The sequence below is a fragment of the Anomaloglossus baeobatrachus genome, unplaced genomic scaffold, assembly GCF_048569485.1.
Source record: "Anomaloglossus baeobatrachus isolate aAnoBae1 unplaced genomic scaffold, aAnoBae1.hap1 Scaffold_203, whole genome shotgun sequence".
In the NCBI taxonomy this organism is placed as follows: Eukaryota; Metazoa; Chordata; class Amphibia; order Anura; family Aromobatidae; genus Anomaloglossus; species Anomaloglossus baeobatrachus.
In genome coordinates, this window is record NW_027441973.1 from 102,786 (window position 1) to 122,240 (window position 19,455).

General features: G+C 47.0%; 1 protein-coding gene across 1 annotated transcript; it reads left to right on the forward strand.

The window, feature by feature from the left end:
• Positions 1–6,352: 6,352 nt before the first annotated feature.
• On the forward strand, positions 6,353–19,361 carry LOC142261042 (uncharacterized). Its single transcript, XM_075332087.1, has 5 exons — positions 6,353–6,507; positions 6,637–6,816; positions 7,081–7,410; positions 7,606–7,696; positions 16,216–19,361. The coding sequence occupies exons 1-5, from the start codon at positions 6,430–6,432 to the stop codon at positions 17,082–17,084; spliced, it is 1,548 nt and encodes a 515-aa protein (XP_075188202.1). The 5' UTR covers positions 6,353–6,429; the 3' UTR covers positions 17,085–19,361.
• The last annotated feature ends 94 nt before the right edge of the window (positions 19,362–19,455 follow it).

Genomic DNA, 19,455 nt, shown 5'->3' on the forward strand with positions numbered 1-19,455 from the left:
CTCGTATCGGCGATATTGTGCGCCAATGGCAGCGATTTGCCCCTGACGCACAAAAGACGGGGGCGGGTGCTGCGTGTAAAGCAGCCTTTAGAGTCAGAAATCAGTCTCAATGTTGGCCTTATCTTTTCTACTTCTCCTTTGGGACTCACCTACCCCTTTCCCTCTAACTGCCCTAGTTATAGTATCCTGTCCTCCTCCTCCTCTATTATCCCGCTCTCCGCCAACCCAGGTGCCAAGCATATGATCCTTGGGCCAGACTGCCACCTGGTGGCGACCCACACACAGTACTATGCATTGAAATACAATATACAGTGGAACCTCGCTTAACGAGTAACCCAGTTAATGAGAATTTCGCTTAACAAGCAAAGCTTTCTGTAAATTTGTAACTCTGTTTACGAGAAAGCTTTGCTGTATGAGCAAAATACTCACTGCACACACTTCCGGTTCCGTACGTCCACCGCGCTCTGACCCGTTCTTGCAGTCCACACAAACACACACATGCACATGCACGCACAAAACACACACAAACATACACGCATGCACACACATACAGTATTATGCTCACCTTATTTTCCGTTCCATCGCCGACCTCCTGGGTCTTGTAGTTCGCCGCTCCAGGCTGTGTATCGGTAACCATCGGCGACGAGGCAGGAACTTCCGCTGTCAGACGCTACTCAAAGGCAGCGAGCTGGCCAATCAGAGGCTCCTGCCTTTGACGTCAGCGCTCTGGGTGCAGAAGTTCCTCCCTCATCGTCATGGTTACCCGATACACAGCCCGTGAACCTAGCAAACAGCAAGTCCCAGCAGGCCGGTGATGGAACGGAAGGTAAGGTGAGCATAATATGTGCGTGAGAGTTTGTGTGTGTTTGTATGTGTGTGGAATGGCACAATAGGGGACCAGGATGGGACATTTACAAAGTTGTGGAATGAATTGTCTGCATTGCAATGATTTCCTATGGGAAATCTTGCTTTGCTGAACGAGTAACTTGGTTAACAAGCACACTCCCAGAACGGATTGTTCTCGTTAACCAAGGTTCCACTGTACTAAACCCCTCAGTGTGCCGCAGTTGTGCAGGGGTGGCCTATCCCCGACTCCTTACAAGTGAATGAACTCAGGTGAGGTCACTGACGTCACCTGAGGTCAAGTTACCTGCAATCACAAGTGGAGGACTGTGGAAACCTCCAGCTGTGGCCACGGCTAACGTAAGTGATGTCACCACTGATCGCTGCTCAGTCTCTGCCTGAACCTCATAGCGGCCAGTCATGTGCCATGATCACGCTGTGACTTTACATGTAGCAGAGCTGGAATTGTCGTGGGACCTCGTGTGGAAATATGTTGGAGATGCACGGGTGTTTGGGGATTAATAAAGTGGTAAAAGGGGGTATCTGCTACATACACATCATGCACACACGGCTCCGGTACATACACATCATGCACACACGGCTCCGGTACATACACAGCTCCACTACGTAGAATCATACACACATAGCACTGCTCCGTACACATCGTACACATGTGGCTCTGCTCCATATACGTCATACACACATTTCAGCAACTTGTGATCAAGACCGATCAGGTCCAAACGTCTTTATTTGAAAGTCGCTCAACAAATCTTCTCCTCACCTGAACTTATCAATAAAGAATTCAATAAAGCAAAGATTCAAATAACAGTGTGAAGGGGTCACATACATACGCAACAGGGGTCACATACATACGCAACAGGGGTCACATACATACGCAACAATAGTTTACTATAACCGTCCACTGACACCGCGCCTCATCCAGTGTGTGCAAGTTGATATAGGACTACACTGAGGAGCTGATCATGTGACCCCTGACTCCTCCCCTCCATGTGACATCATCACAGGTCCTGTAAGCACAGAGCAGCCATATATCTAGTGTGCGGCTCTGCAGGTGGAGGTAGGTGCAGGGTATTATATATCTAGTGTGCGGCTCTGCAGGTGGAGGTAGGTGCAGGGTATTATATATCTAGTGTGCGGCTCTGCAGGTGGAGGTAGGTGCAGGGTATTATATATCTAGTGTGCGGCTCTGCAGGTGGAGGTAGGTGCAGGGTATTATATATCTAGTGTGCGGCTCTGCAGGTGGAGGTAGGTGCAGGGTATTATATATCTAGTGTGCGGCTCTGCAGGTGGAGGTAGGTGCAGGGTATTATATATCTAGTGTGCGGCTCTGCAGGTGGAGGTAGGTGCAGGGTATTATATATCTAGTGTGTGGCTCTGCAGGTGGAGGTAGGTGCAGGGTATTATATATCTGTGTGCGGCTCTGCAGGTGGAGGTAGGTGCAGGGTATTATATATCTAGTGTGCGGCTCTGCAGGTGGAGGTAGGTGCAGGGTATTATATATCTAGTGTGCGGCTCTGCAGGTGGAGGTAGGTGCAGGGTATTATATATCTAGTGTGCGGCTCTGCAGGAGGAGGTAGGTGCAGGGTATTATATATCTAGTGTGCGGCTCTGCAGGTGGAGGTAGGTGCAGGGTATTATATATCTGTGTGCGGCTCTGCAGGTGGAGGTAGGTGCAGGGTATTATATATCTAGTGTGCGGCTCTGCAGGTGGAGGTAGGTGCAGGGTATTATATATCTAGTGTGCGGCTCTGCAGGTGGAGGTAGGTGCAGGGTATTATATATCTAGTGTGCGGCTCTGCAGGAGGAGGTAGGTGCAGGGTATTATATATCTAGTGTGCGGCTCTGCAGGTGGAGGTAGGTGCAGGGTATTATATATCTGTGTGCGGCTCTGCAGGTGGAGGTAGGTGCAGGGTATTATATATCTAGTGTGCGGCTCTGCAGGTGGAGGTAGGTGCAGGGTATTATATATCTAGTGTGCGGCTCTGCAGGTGGAGGTAGGTGCAGGGTATTATATATCTAGTGTGCGGCTCTGCAGGTGGAGGTAGGTGCAGGGTATTATATATCTAGTGTGCGGCTCTGCAGGAGGAGGTAGGTGCAGGGTATTATATATCTAGTGTGCGGCTCTGCAGGTGGAGGTAGGTGCAGGGTATTATATATCTAGTGTGCGGCTCTGCAGGTGGAGGTAGGTGCAGGGTATTATATATCTAGTGTGCGGCTCTGCAGGAGGAGGTAGGTGCAGGGTATTATATATCTAGTGTGCGGCTCTGCAGGTGGAGGTAGGTGCAGGGTATTATATATCTAGTGTGCGGCTCTGCAGGTGGAGGTAGGTGCAGGGTATTATATATCTAGTGTGCGGCTCTGCAGGAGGAGGTAGGTGCAGGGTATTATATATCTAGTGTGCGGCTCTGCAGGTGGAGGTAGGTGCAGGGTATTATATATCTAGTGTGCGGCTCTGCAGGTGGAGGTAGGTGCAGGGTATTATATATCTAGTGTGCGGCTCTGCAGGTGGAGGTAGGTGCAGGGTATTATATATCTAGTGTGCGGCTCTGCAGGTGGAGGTAGGTGCAGGGTATTATATATCTAGTGTGCGGCTCTGCAGGTGGAGGTAGGTGCAGGGTATTATATATCTAGTGTGCGGCTCTGCAGGTGGAGGTAGGTGCAGGTTATTATATATCTAGTGTGCGGCTCTGCAGGTGGAGGTAGGTGCAGGGTATTATATATCTAGTGTGCGGCTCTGCAGGTGGAGGTAGGTGCAGGGTATTATATATCTAGTGTGCGGCTCTGCAGGTGGAGGTAGGTGCAGGTTATTATATATCTAGTGTGCGGCTCTGCAGGTGGAGGTAGGTGCAGGGTATTATATATCTAGTGTGCGGCTCTGCAGGTGGAGGTAGGTGCAGGGTATTATATATCTAGTGCGCGGCTCTGCAGGTGGAGGTAGGTGCAGGGTATTATATATCTAGTGCGCGGCTCTGCAGGTGGAGGTAGGTGCAGGGTATTATATATCTAGTGCGCGGCTCTGCAGGTGGAGGTAGGTGCAGGGTATTATATATCTAGTGCGCGGCTCTGCAGGTGGAGGTAGGTGCAGGGTATTATATATCTAGTGCGCGGCTCTGCAGGTGGAGGTAGGTGCAGGGTATTATATATCTAGTGTGCGGCTCTGCAGGAGGAGGTAGGTGCAGGGTATTATATATCTAGTGTGCGGCTCTGCAGGTGGAGGTAGGTGCAGGGTATTATATATCTAGTGTGCGGCTCTGCAGGTGGAGGTAGGTGCAGGGTATTATATATCTAGTGTGCGGCTCTGCAGGAGGAGGTAGGTGCAGGGTATTATATATCTAGTGTGCGGCTCTGCAGGTGAAGGTAGGTGCAGGGTATTATATATCTAGTGTGCGGCTCTGCAGGTGGAGGTAGGTGCAGGTTATTATATATCTAGTGTGCGGCTCTGCAGGTGGAGGTAGGTGCAGGTTATTATATATCTAGTGTGCGGCTCTGCAGGTGGAGGTAGGTGCAGGGTATTATATATCTAGTGTGCGGCTCTGCAGGTGGAGGTAGGTGCAGGGTATTATATATCTAGTGTGCGGCTCTGCAGGTGGAGGTAGGTGCAGGGTATTATATATCTAGTGTGCGGCTCTGCAGGTGGAGGTAGGTGCAGGGTATTATATATCTAGTGTGCGGCTCTGCAGGTGGAGGTAGGTGCAGGGTATTATATATCTAGTGTGCGGCTCTGCAGGTGGAGGTAGGTGCAGGGTATTATATATCTAGTGTGCGGCTCTGCAGGTGGAGGTAGGTGCAGGGTATTATATATCTAGTGTGCGGCTCTGCAGGTGGAGGTAGGTGCAGGGTATTATATATCTAGTGTGCGGCTCTGCAGGTGGAGGTAGGTGCAGGGTATTATATATCTAGTGTGCGGCTCTGCAGGTGGAGGTAGGTGCAGGGTATTATATATCTAGTGTGCGGCTCTGCAGGTGGAGGTAGGTGCAGGGTATTATATATCTAGTGTGCGGCTCTGCAGGTGGAGGTAGGTGCAGGGTATTATATATCTAGTGTGCGGCTCTGCAGGTGGAGGTAGGTGCAGGGTATTATATATCTAGTGTGCGGCTCTGCAGGAGGAGGTAGGTGCAGGGTATTATATATCTAGTGTGCGGCTCTGCAGGTGGAGGTAGGTGCAGGGTATTATATATCTAGTGTGCGGCTCTGCAGGTGGAGGTAGGTGCAGGGTATTATATATCTAGTGTGCGGCTCTGCAGGTGGAGGTAGGTGCAGGGTATTATATATCTAGTGTGCGGCTCTGCAGGTGGAGGTAGGTGCAGGGTATTATATATCTAGTGTGCGGCTCTGCAGGAGGAGGTAGGTGCAGGGTATTATATATCTAGTGTGCGGCTCTGCAGGAGGAGGTAGGTGCAGGGTATTATATATCTAGTGTGCGGCTCTGCAGGAGGAGGTAGGTGCAGGGTATTATATATCTAGTGTGCGGCTCTGCAGGTGGAGGTAGGTGCAGGGTATTATATATCTAGTGTGCGGCTCTGCAGGTGGAGGTAGGTGCAGGGTATTATATATCTAGTGTGCGGCTCTGCAGGAGGAGGTAGGTGCAGGGTATTATATATCTAGTGTGCGGCTCTGCAGGTGGAGGTAGGTGCAGGGTATTATATATCTAGTGTGCGGCTCTGCAGGTGGAGGTAGGTGCAGGGTATTATATATCTAGTGTGCGGCTCTGCAGGTGGAGGTAGGTGCAGGGTATTATATATCTAGTGTGCGGCTCTGCAGGTGGAGGTAGGTGCAGGGTATTATATATCTAGTGTGCGGCTCTGCAGGTGGAGGTAGGTGCAGGGTATTATATATCTAGTGTGCGGCTCTGCAGGTGGAGGTAAGTGGAGATTCCCCATTACTGGGGCAGTCGGTATTAACCCCTTCAGCTCTGAGACTTTCTTGGAGTTTTTCTCTCGCTGATTTCTATGAATCGTGAGGTTTTTGTTCCTTTTCCTCTGATAGATACAAACGCCCCAACTATGAGAGGCCGGAAGTGAGGAAACCCGTCTGCCCTCAGTCCTCGCCCCTTTCTGCCCTCAGTCCTCGGCCCCTTTCTGCTCTCGGTCCTCAGCCCCTTTCTGCTCTCGGTCCCTGGCCCCTTTCTGCCCTCGGTCCCTGGCCCCTTTCTGCCTCCGGTCCTCGGCCCCTTTCTCTCCCCACAGTATAATGTTTCCCCAGAATATTCTCATTATATGTTTCCCCTTATTATCTCCAGTAATTGTATTATTACAGCGGATTCTTTATGATGTTACATCGTCATCTTCTCCCCATTCAGGTCCATACAATATCGGATCCTCTCAGTGGAGATCTTCTATAGCAGGGTTCCCCAACTCCAGTCCTCAAGGCCCACCAACAGTGCATGTTTTCAGGATTTCCTTAGCATTGCACTGCTGTTGGAACCAGGACCTGGGCAGGTAATTACATTAACACCTGTTCAATACTAAGGAAATCCCAAAAACCTGCACTGTTGGTGGGCCTTCAGGACTGGAGTTGGGGAACTCTGTTCTATAGAAGAGAATTCTCCTGATTGCCCCGTGAAGGATGGATATGGACAGGGACAAGATGGCGGAGAGGATATTACACCTCACCCTAGAGATCCTCTTCCGGCTTACTGGAGAGGTGAGAGATTCTGATGACGTCACATTACATCATTCTTATCTATGGGAATAACAGATGGACAGAACTGGAGAGGTGAGGACTCTGGAAATGTCTGGAGTGAGATTTATTACTGTGTCTCTCCATAACCAGGATTACACAGTAGTGAAGAAGACCTCTAGTGAGCGCTGTCAGGCCCCTGTGTCTGAGGGATGGGGAAGACCCCTGAGCCCAATCACGGGGCCTCCACCTCACCCCCCGATACATGAGGACATCAATGACCAGAAGATCCTAGAGCTCACCTACAAGATGATTGAGCTGCTGACTGGAGAGGTGACACTGCTGGGAATGCTGGGACATTATACAGTAACGCTATGAAGGGATCGGGGGTGACGGTATCATTGTATGTGTCAGGTTCCTATAAGGTGTCAGGACGTCACCGTCTATTTCTCCATGGAGGAGTGGGAGTATTTAGAAGGACACAAAGATCTGTACAAGGACGTCATGATGGAGGTTCCCCAGCCCCTCACATCTCCAGGTAATACAGGACTAAATACACACGGCCTATAATTATCTGTATGTAAGGAATGAATTCAGTCCCTGTATGTGTCTCCTCCAGTTCTATCCAGTAAGAGGACAACACCAGAGAGATGTCCCCGTCCTCTTCTCCCACAGGACTGTAAACAAGAAGATCCCGATGTTCCTCAGGATGTGTCTCCTCCAGGTCTATCCAGTAAGAGGACAACACCAGAGAGATGTCCCCGTCCTCTTCTCCCACAGGACTGTAAACAAGAAGACCCCGATGTTCCTCAGGATGTGTCTCCTCCAGGTCTATCCAGTAAGAGGACAACACCAGAGAGATTTCCCCATCCTCTTCTCCCACAGGACTGTAAACAAGAAGATCCCGATGTTCCTCAGGATCCTCAGGTAGATGGAGAGAAGGTGCATGAAATCTCCTATGATGTGTAGACGGCTGTGAAGGTCTTGTGCTCAGTCTTGTTTTATCCTCCAGTATTATATGTGTTATACTTGTGTAATGAGAGCGGTGGAGATGGCAGGATTAGAGCTGATCATAGATGGGACTTCTCCATCTGTCTGTGACTTTTACAATATTTGTTTCAGGGGGAAGATCTGCCCCATATTAATACTACAGAGACATATGTGAGGGGTGATGAGCGGAGTAAAGAGGACATTCCTACAGATAACCGCCCAGGTGAGTAGTGACCACTAAATGCAGAGAAGTCACTGATTCTTCTCAGTCACTGGCTGTGGCTGCTTTATCAGGGTTGTAGTCCGGCCATATCAAATGGTCACCATTCTGCTGCTAGACCACCACATGCTCCTCCACCCAAAACTGTCCCCATTATTTTGGGCATTGGACGCTCTTCTGTTGGAGTGAGATCTGTATCAGTCAGATCTTACAGGTAGGATCCACCCTATCCCCTGAAATTAGAAGATGTTGACCCTTCGCTGCCCAGATCTCTAATCTGTAAAGCCAAATGACAGCGTACATAGAATGTGCAGACAACTTAGAAATCATGGGAAGAAAAATCTAATCTGTATGGTGGACGCCTAAGAGAAAGCGGAGGGTAATGATGCTGGTGACCTCCTAGATTCTTAGTTTGGTGCCGTGTTCTCCAGGTGAATAAAGATTGGTTGCTCTCAGTGGGAGAAACTAAATAATAATCTTGTAGTTGATGAGACCTCAGTAGTCTGGAAAGCTTGCTTTATAACATCATTTATTATATCTTTATCTGCCATTAATAAGTATCATAACTACAAGATTCTTACCGTTTCTCCCACTGAGAGCAATGAATCCATCTTCCTAGAATCTCAGCCTCCTATTGATGGATCTTCCTTCTCTCCATTCTGATGAATGTGCTGATAGGGGCGTTTATATCCAAAGTTCAGCACAGGGTAAAGGCCACTTCACACATAATGAGATCGCTAACGACATCGTTGTTACGTCACAGTTTCTGTGACGAAACAACGACTTTACCAGCGATCTCGTTATGTTTGACATGCACCAACGATCCGCCCCCTGCTGTGAGATCGTTGGTCGTTGCTGAATGTCCTGGGCCATTTTTGGCTCGTTGGAGTCCTGTTGGGCCGGATGGATCTGTATGTTTGACACCTACCAACGATCTCATTAACGACCTAGATGAGAACTTAAAGTGTGACACGTAGGCGTGTAGTTGCGTCACCTTTTCTGCGCCCACTCTGCACCGATTAGTTGGGCAGAGAACAGTACTGCGTTCTGATTGGGTATCGCTTCATGTTTCGTTCCTTTTTGAGCCTTGCTTTGAGGATAGAACCTGCGACTACACCCAGATTCATTGGTACTTTGTTCCCGATTGCTTGCTTGCTTTTCGGATTGAAGCTGAAGTCGCAGGTTCTATCCTCAAAGCAAGGCTCAAAAAGGGACAAAGGATGAAGCGATACAAAGTTGCGTTCTAGGCCGGCCGCCTACTCAGAACGCAGTATTGGCCAGCAATCGGAGCGGAGGGGTGTGGAAAAGGCAACGCATATGCACGCCTACGTGGCTTACAGCGTCAAACACTACGCCCCTATTCGAGGTCAGAATCGTTACATAGCTGCTGTGCGACAGGGTCCCATCGACCAACGAGATCGTTATACAGGTCGCTACATCGTTACTAAAGTTGTTGGGAAAATGACTGTGTGACATCTCACCAACGGAAACTGTGACGTAGTAACGATCTCGTTATGTGTGACTGGACCTTAACTGTAACATATGAGGGATGTTAGGATTATCCCACAGTGGGTACATGGAGGGGGAGTTGGAAGTTTCGCCCTCAACATTTCGTCCCCAGCAATTCGCCCCCAGGTACACTTCGCACCCGAACATTTCGCCCCCAGCAGTTGGCGCCCCCAGATGTTTTGCCCCCAGATGTTTTGCCCCCAGATGTTTTGCCCCCAGATGTTTTGCCCCCAGCAGTTCGCCCCCAGGATGTTTCGCCCATTTCGCTTCCGCACATTTCGCCAACAGCAGTTTGCCCATGGATATTTCGCCTCCAGCTCTTTGCCCCCAGATGTTTCGGCCCCAAATTAGGCAGGGAATTTCGGCCTTGTGTTTTAGCCCTAAGACCTCTTTCACAGTAGGCACTTACCCAAGTGCTAAGCACTGGAAAATCGCTAAGAAGATTGCCAATTTTGAATATATAAGTCAATGGCTAGAAAAGCGAGGTGTTGTTTCGGCCAGCTCTTTTTTTTTAATTTTATTACAGGAGCTATTTTTGAGCACTTAGCGTTCATCAATAGCCTGTATCTTAAGGGTCATTACCGAGAGCGCTCACAAAAGCGCTCTCAAAAATGACAGTAAAGCAAGTGCTTTGGAGTTCTAAAACAGTGGCAGCATCAGGGTGCTTTCATACTTCCGCTACATATGCACTACAGGCCGCCCGTTCGCTTCTGTAATGCCGCCGTTTCGCTAACCTGCAGCGGAACGAAAAGAAGAAAATGCTCTTCTTTTTGTTCTGACACTGATAGCGGAATGCGGCATAACGAAAGCGAACGGGCGACTGCAGATCGCGGAACCCAGCCGTTCACTTCTATAGGCAATGCAAGCGGAATGCCAGCATTCCGCCAGCATTGCCCCGGGGTCAGCTGGATGTCAGATCCAGAGCGGAGTGACCTCTGCCGGCCCCAAACATAAGTGTGAAACCACTCTAAAATTACAGTGTGCAAGGGGCCTAAAATCAAAACAATTTTGAACTTTTACCTGACTCAGCACTGACCTGCTTTGTTGCAAGTTTTGTTGCAGATATACCAAGTAGCAGGTCAGATGTCCTGCAAGTTACATTAGACTAGCTTTTATTCCATCTGTACATCAGAATATAGCAGTGTCTGAATCTCCACAAAGAGAGAAGTGTACTGCCACAAAAAATCAGTCACTTCCACAGCAATTCACTTTCTACAACTATGAATTCAGTTCTGTTATGTTGACCCCTAAATAGGTCCCAACTGTTGCCAGCGATGACCGAATGTGGAGAGGGTCCCAGTCACCCCCTCGGCTTCTTTCAACCTTAATGAGATACAGACAGAGACTGGTATCTGCACATAAAGCAAGAGTGTGCGCTCTGAACTGAATTGAAGTTTATTACACATACAGGTTTTTATCAAGCTAATTTGGGCGTAGCTGTTTCGTGTGCATAAGGGCAAGTTTAGTTTCTCGGCAAAGCGTAGTTCATGGTTTCGATAATTCATTTGTCCTTGGCTCTTGCCCACCCATCTAGAGCGTAGATGGGTCAGTTTGTACTTCTTGGAAATGGCGTGGGTGACTATCTACTCAAGTTTAGTTAACTCTTTCCTCACAATCCCCCCTTTGGCGTGCGTGATGGGACTGGATCCTATTGAGAAGCTGGAATAGCAGGCTGGTCACCGGATGCTGTCCAAGCCGCGGGTTGCCTGTGGTTGTGAAGTCTTCAAATCCACATCCGTCCTCCGAGTAATGAGCCTGCATACCTCCCGACAAGAGTCCCATAGAATCACTTTGGCGTATTATGATGTGAAAGAGTAGAAAAGAGTATATGTTAGAAATTTCATATTGGCGCCGAATAATTACTATCTTTGCATTTTTTTCACGCAGCAGGAAACAATTTAAATACTACATAGGCCACTAATAGACAGAGTAGCACTTGGAATACTGATTGCAGTATCCCCATTAACCATCCTCCTATTCCCTTAAACCAGTTTGCGGAGTTGAACATTGAAAATGTATCGCTCCACCATGCATCCGAGCTCCTGATCATGTTTTGATGGCCACTTCCTGGTAAACATGTCCCCCATCCTGATATATATTTCCTACATTCTGGTATATTTGTCCCCATCATGGCCCCATCCTGGTAAATATACCTCATCCTGGTAAATGTCCTCCATCCTGGTAAATGTTCCCAATCCTGGTTAATTTACCCCCATCCAGGTAAATGTCCCCCTTCCTAGCATGTACCCCTTCCTGGTAAATGTTCCCCTTCCTCGTAAATGTACCCTATCGTGGCATGTTTCCTCCATCCTGGCATGCATGTTTCCTCCATCCTGGCATGCATGTTTCCTCCATCCTGGCATGCATGTTTCCTCCATCCTGGCATGCATGTTTCCTCCATCCTGGCATGCATGTTTCCTCCATCCTGGCATGCATGTTTCCTCCATTCTGGCATGCATGTTTCCTCCATCCTGACATGCATGTTTCCTCCATCCTGACATGCATGTTTCCTCCATCCTGGCATGCATGTTTCCTCCATCCTGGCATGCATGTTTCCCCCCCCCCATCCTGGCATGCATGTTTCCCCCCCCCATCCTGGCATGCATGTTTCCCCCCCCCATCCTGGCATGCATGTTTCCCCCCCCCCATCCTGGCATGCATGTTTCCCCCCCCCCCATCCTGGCATGCATGTTTCCCCCCCCCATCCTGGCATGCATGTTTTCCCCATCCTGGCATGCATGTTTTCCTCCATCCTGGCATGCACGTTTTCCTCCATCCTGGCATGCACGTTTTCCCCATCCTGACATGCACGTTTTCCCCATCCTGACATGCACGTTTTCCCCATCCTGGCATGCATGTTTTCCCCATCCTGGCATGCATGTTTCCTCCATCCTGGCATGCATGTTTCCTCCATCCAGGCATGCATGTTTCCTCCATCCAGGCATGCATGTTTCCTCCATCCTGGCATGCATGTTTCCTCCATCCTGGCATGCATGTTTCCTCCATCTTGGCATGCATGTTTCCCCATCCTGGCATGCATTGTTCCCCATCCTGGCATGCATGTCATCCCCCCATGCTGGCATATGCGGTCCCCCACCCCCACCCCATGCTGGCATGTGCGTTCCCCCTCCCCCACCCCATGCTGGCATGTGTGTTTCCCCCCCCCTCACGCCATGCTGGCGCTGGCACTGGGCCCCCCATCCCCACCTTGGCACAGCCGCACACGCGTTATAAAAAAAAAAAAGCAACACACAACTCACCTTCCTGCACCCGCTCCCCCGCTGCGCGCCGCTGGGTCCTCAGTTCCCACGTGGCCAGAAGACGTCATTACGCCGGCGCCGCTCGCTGACGCTCCTCCATCTCCTAGGCAACACACCTGCAGCCTGGGGGAGGAGGAGTGTCAGAGCGAGGAGAAAGGTTTCCTCCACTCCAACACAGTTTTGATCTGCCGGTGCGACTGCACCAGCAGATCAAACCGGCAGGATCAGGCGACAGCACGCGTGCCAGCAGAATGGGCTCTGCGTGCCCCTGGTGGCACGCGTGCCATAGGTTCGCCATCACTGTTCTAGAGGTACCCTTCTTCCTTTACAGTCTATCTTAGGAGATCATCCTGCATCGGCCCAACATGTCTGAATACATTCAGCAAAAACACTTTCTTCAGGCTTGTAGATAAAACTGTCTTTTAGCGCCCTCTCTCAGGGTTCGAGGAACTGTGTATTGCCCCTTCAATGCCGTCACACACTATCTCGATCATCTATGCGCTTTTGACTGCGGAGCTATAGGGAACTAGCCCCCCGCCCACCTCCCCCCTCCTATTGTAGGGCCTGGAGAGCCCTACAATATTGTTGGGAGCTGGAGCTCAATAGCATATTTACACAAAACCAATGTGATGTGTTTCTTTTTGTCTCACAAATCCATAATGGCAACAAAATCTCAAAAGACGAGCTTCAACATTGCCTCCAGCTGGTACCGTGATCCAGTGGCCTTGCAGAGGTGGTTCCCAGGGGTGTCTAGTCTGTGCTTGAAATGTGAATTGGAGGAGGGGACGATGACCCACATCTGGTTGTCGTGTCAGATTCTGAAGGCCTTCTAGAAGGGTGTGCTCAGGGTGGTGAAAGCTGTAACAGATGTCTCAGTACCAGCCTCACCAGAGGCAGTGCTCCTCTTCATGTTCCCAATGTCGAAGGTGGCATATAAAAAATCTATATTACGACATATGCTACAAGAAGGCAAAACAAGAATTCCCCCATCATTGGCGATCCACTGAACCCCCCTCCCCCCACTCGAGGAATGGTTTTCAGAAATCTCCCTGTCCCATCCTATGGAGACATTGGTAGCCCAGTCTCATCAGGAGTAGTGTTCTGTTGCAACCAAATGGTTCCATTGGGAGGCCTTCCTCTCCTCTCCAGTGTAACAGACGGTAGTAAGATAGCGGAGAAATAAGTGCCCTGATTTCTATGCCCCTATTGGCGGTTCCCTGTATTAATGTCAGTAGATTCCCATGCTCAGAGTTCCTCTATCCCTTCTTCTTTCTTTCTAGGTTTGATCCCTCCCTTCTTTCTTCACTCTTTTTTTCTTCTAATTCTCTTTCCTTGCAAGTTATCTCTAAAAGGTTTATGTCTATTTTCATTCACTCAACTTTGTATATTCATGAAGGCTTCATGCAACATGTAAATGAGTGTTTGCTTTCTTTGAAAATCAATAAAAATGTATAAAAATGCATGAAAATACGCTACTTGGGCACATAGCCTAATACTGCAGGACACTTCATTATAGAGAGCAGACACCCCACAAAAGAGAGAAGAAAGAAGACCCACAATCAAACTCAATAAATGCCAAACGGGAGGATCTGCAGTGGAACGTACAGACACATCAACACACACACACACACACACACCACATCCGGCGATACTGATTGCATCTGGCCGGCAGACAGTCCTGAGATGCAGTGCAGTGAAGCATGAGGACCTGTGGTGGAACACATGGAGGACCCACAGGTCCTTGTGTGTTGCCCAGGGAATGGGGTACTCAGTCCCGGGAGGTGTATCACTGGGGAATGTCACTTTGGTGGCCGTTGGCTGGTCCCGTGCCCTGGGGGCTTTTTAAAAGGGGAATATTTACAGGGAAAATTAGTCATTAGCGTGACGCCACCTGCGGGTTGCAGTTAGGACGATGGAACCGCCGCTGCTGGGTTGGCTATCCCTAGGGCTGGTGGCAATGGCAGCTGTGGTGGTAGGCCCTCCGCAGGTAGGGCTCAGCCCAGGGAGCTATATGGTAGACGCGCCGGAGTAAAGGAGGCCACACCGGGGTTGTAATTCACAGTCTACTCACTCTTGGACCCTTGAACAGCTGGTTCAGGTCCCTGTATTTCCAGTGCCAGCTTGATGACTCATTTGCTCTGTTCCCGGCACCCTCACTGTGTTTTGGGTCCCCGTACCTTGAAGCGTTTTGGGGGCCAACTGTCCCTTATTGTGCCAGTCTCCTTGTCCATATGGCGGGCAGTGTGGATCCTGTAGGGCTGGTCTGTGTCCTGAACCCTGATCCTTGCTTTACTGCTGGTGCCCCTGGATCTGTGGGGCAGTGATGTCCGTAAAGGTCCCCTCACTGTGCAGGTATTTGCCAGGCCGTATGAAACTATCGCCTGACCTAGGGATCTGTGTCCCATCGGTGCTCTGGTCCCAGCGGTACTCTAGTGTACCCACCCAGGCAACCACTCTCCTGTGCCCCCGGGTCACTGTTACATGACCCAGCTCAAGGCACCTCACTCTCCTTCACTGTGCACTACTGTTCTGTCTTGTCCACTCCCACCAGGCTGTCTAGTCGCCTGGTCTGGCTCCGCCCTCTAGGTGGCCATTCCCCAGTGTCTGACTAGTCCAGGCCCCCTGGTGTGTCGTGGCAACTAGGATTTTAGTGTGTGTGTGTGTGTGTGTGTGTATGTTACAGGCACTGGTGTTCAAGGTTTAGGGGGTAGACCCTGCATCCTTGTGAAGATGCAGTATCTAGTAGTGCCCTGAGTGGCTCAGGGGCGCTACACTTGCGCACCATTGCACTGCGTCCCAGGATTCTCTGCTTGCCAGAAGCAATCAGTATCTCTGGATGAGGTGAATGTGCGTGTGTGCGCGCGATGTGTGTATGTGAGTGTCTGCCAGAGCAGGGAAGGACCACACGGAGCATACCTGCTGGGAGCACATGCTGAAGATCACAAGAGGACCTGGGAGCCACGCAGACGTCCGGAATCTGAAAAGTATAATTCTCATGTGAAGGTGGGGGGTCTGTTTTGTTTTGTTTTTTTTAGTTTTTTTTTTTTGGGGGGGATTTCCCCAACGGAGAATAAGCCGTAAGATGGAAATGAGCCCTAGTGCATTTTTCAGGGCAAAGACAAATATAACTGTCATATTTTTGGGAAAACATGGTATTTTGACTCTACAAGCAGTTTCTGGAAATTAGCATGGAGTAGATGTTGCATAGTGAAAATAGTAAATATGTCATTTTATTGCCCAATACATAGTGCCCGGCTTGTGCTCCAGGAGACAGGCAAACTGTAAATATTTATGTGGTTTCTTCCCTGTGAAAATGACAAACATGTGGATACTAACAGTGTTTGGGCCACTGCAAGGCTGAGAAACATCAAAGACATTTGGCTTTGAGAGGACAGATTTTGCTGGATAGGATTATGAGGCCATATCTCTTTTCAATAGTCTTTCCGATACAACCAATGTGAAAACACTCTGTTTTTCCACTGATGGAATAGTAGTTTTTTGGTAAAAATTTGGCCTACAAAACATTATTTGGTGGATTATTATTTCAATATTTGGGAGGCAAAATTAACAAAAAGGGTTGAACATCATGGTCTACTGGTTCCTGCTCTGACGTCCACTGTTAGATTGTGAATGATTTTTGTTTCAGTAAATTATCATACTTTGCTAAATAACTCACAATTTCTTCAGCTATTTTACAAATTATATACTTACATTTTTTTATATATTATTAAAAACAATTTTTATTCTTGCCAGATGTTTGTACCAGGGGATCAGAAACACAACTGACATCTTCAACTTTTACATCAGATGACCTTAACATCATACAAGATATAACTGAAGTGAATGCCATTATTCCAGATATACCATCTTCCCTTCACAGCAAAGATCTATCATCTGATTGTTTTAAACAAGTCTTACCTTCTGATTCATCACAGACTATTAAGAAAAATGAATGTGGCAAAAGGATCATTATAAATCAAGGTGCTCTTACAGCAAAGAAGCCATTTTTAACTATAGAATTTAAAAAAATCCATCAAAAAATTCACACATGGGATATAGGAGTTTCTTCAGAGTCTGATAGTTACCAGAGAACTCACACAGGGGAGAAGAAATATTCATGTTTAGAATGTGGGAAATGTTATTTACAGAAATCAGTTTTTGTTGGACATCAGAGAACTCACACGGGGGAGAAGCCATTTTCATGTTCAAAATGTGGGAAACATTTTACCTGGAAATCAAATCTTGTTAATCATGAAAAAATTCACACAGGTGAAAAGCCATATTCATGTACAGAATGTGGGAAATGTTTTAGAGATAAGTCAAGTCTTGTTGCTCACCAGAAACTTCACACAGGGGAAAAGCCTTTTTGTTGTTCAGAATGTGGAAAATGTTTTGCAGGTAAATCAAATCTTGCCACACATCACAGAACTCACACAGGGGAGAAGCCATATTCATGTTCAGAATGTGGGAAATGTTTTACAACTAGATCACAAGTTGTTAGACACCAGAGACTTCACACAGGTGAGAAGCCATACTCCTGTTCAGAATGTGGGAAATGTTTTAAACAGAAATGTCATCTTGTTATTCACCAAGAAATTCACACAGTGAAGAAGCCATTTTAACCCCTTCACGACTGGCCAATTTTGCATTTTCCGTTTTGTTTTTTTTTTCGCGATTCTTTTTCCGATAGTCGTAACTTTTTTATTTTTCAGTCAATATGGTCATGTGAGGTCTCTTTTTTGCAGAATAAGTAGTATTTTTAAATAAAACCATAAGTTTTACCATGTAGTGTACTGGAAAACGGAAAAAAAATTCCAAATGCGGAAAAATTGCAAAAAAAGTGCAATAGCATTATTGTTTTTGAGATATTTTATTCACACTGTTTACTATATGGTAACACTGATGTGTCGGTGTGATGCCTTAGGTAGGTGCGAGTTCGTAGACACCAAACATATATAGCTTTACTTTTATCTAAGGGGTTAAAAAAAAATCTAAAGTTTGTTCGAAAAAAGTGTACGTTTTATGCCATATTCCGTGACCCGTAGCGTTCTCAATTTTTGAGATCTATGGCTCAGTGACTGCTTATTTTGTGCGTCTCAGGCTGACGTTTTTAACGGTACTACTTTTGCACAGATGCTACGTTTTGATTGCCTGTTATTGCATTTAGCGCAAAATTTGTAGCGACCAAACAATTTAATTTTGGTGTTTGGAATTTTTTGCCCGCTACACAGTTTACCGATCAGATTAAGTAAGTGATTTTATATTTTGATAGATCGTGCGTTTCTGAACACAGTGATACGAAATGTGTGTATAATTTTTTTTTTTTTTTTTTCCCCTTAATTTTCAAAGGGGCGAAAGAAAGGTGATTTGATTGTTTAGGTTTTTTTATTTTTTTAAACTTATTTTATTTTACTAGGTCCCCTAGGGGACTCTATGGATCAGCAATCTGATCACTTCCTTATCTGCTGCTCACAGCTACACAGCTGTGAACACCGGATATGCTCATTTCCTGTCTCACCCAGCCCTCGGCCGAGTGAAACAGTAAGTGAGTCACGTGAGCTACAGAAGTCATCAAATGACCCTGTGCTATCATGACAACCACTGGAAGTCACATGATCACGTCACGTGACTTCCGTTATCGGTAGTGAGTTAAATGTTTATCACGATTATAATGACGTCACTTATTGACATCGCCTTTGAAGGGATTAAACTGCATGGGCGGATAACAATTCTGCTCGTGCCTAGCAGGCACACATCTCAGCCGTATAAATCAATGGCGGCAGCAGCGGGAGATTAACAATATGACCACTGGGACGTTAAAGGGTTAATGTTCAGAATCTGGGAAATATTTTGCAAATAAATCAAATCTTCTCACACATTACAGAACTCACACAGGGGAAAACACTTTTCATGTTTAGAATGTGAGAAATATTTTACACACATCTTTGTGAAGATCAAAAAATTCCCACTGGTAGAAGCCATTATCATACCTACAAGTTTAGAAATATTTTACTTGAAAATTGTAATTTGTTCACCAGTAAAAAAAATTCACATGGGGAGAAAACATATATTTGACAAACTGCAGAAGTAAACACAAAAGAGATAGTCAAAGTAAAGGCAAGTAAGTAAACAAGAAAGGAAAAGCGCGTTAGAAGTTACATTAGGATTCAAATATATATACAGTTACTAATAGACGTTTATACATGTGTGGTCACTATAAAGGACTGGCACATGACTTATTTCTTCCAAAGACAATACTAAGGACTAGGGGGCACGCACTGCGAGTGGAAGAAAAGCGATTCCGACAGCTAAACAGGAAAGGGTTCTTTACAGTTAGAGCAGTCAGACTGGGGAATGCCCTACCACAAGAGGTAGTAATGGCAGATACTATAACATCTTTTAAAAAAGGGCTGGATGATTTCCTCAGTACACACAACATTGTTGGTTATAAATGACTTAGTGACCAAATGTAGAACTGATGGAGGAAGGTTGAACTAGATGGACCTAGGTCTTTTTTCAACCTTAGTAACTATGTAAGTAACTATGTTTTCTAAAAATCAAATAAAAAGCCATATTCCATGTGCATTGAACATTTCACATTGTTATATATTTATATATTCAGTATACGGACAAGAGTATTACAACCTTTCCCAAAACTACCCAACATTCCTCCTCCTCTCTTCTTCCTAACTCCCAATCTCAGCGATCTGCCATTCATTACAGTTACTTTCAGCGCACAATCTCCATGTCTGATCAATGTCTGTAACGTCTCTATACTACAATAATAAACATGTTCATATTACAAATTACTATTTCCATCAACGATCCATTCCTTCTTTGTGGGAACATCTGCTGTGATCGAGTTTCTAAAATCACTTTTCGCTAAGTTTAGTAGTTTTCTCATAATCATCGGGAACTGACCCCCTTCTCTATTCCATAATACACAGATTATAGGTTCTAAGGGGACTATTATTTTAAATACTTACTAAATTA

Bases quoted from the DNA above. Each gene is read 5' to 3' on its own strand.
- LOC142261042 (XM_075332087.1), top strand. From the start codon at position 6,430: ATGGATATGGACAGGGACAAGATGGCGGAGAGGATATTACACCTCACC. The intron at 6,817-7,080 runs GTGACACTGCTG...GAATGAATTCAG, and splicing joins TTGAGCTGCTGACTGGAGAG to TCCCTGTATGTGTCTCCTCC. The intron at 7,697-16,215 runs GTGAGTAGTGAC...TATTCTTGCCAG, and splicing joins TCCTACAGATAACCGCCCAG to ATGTTTGTACCAGGGGATCA.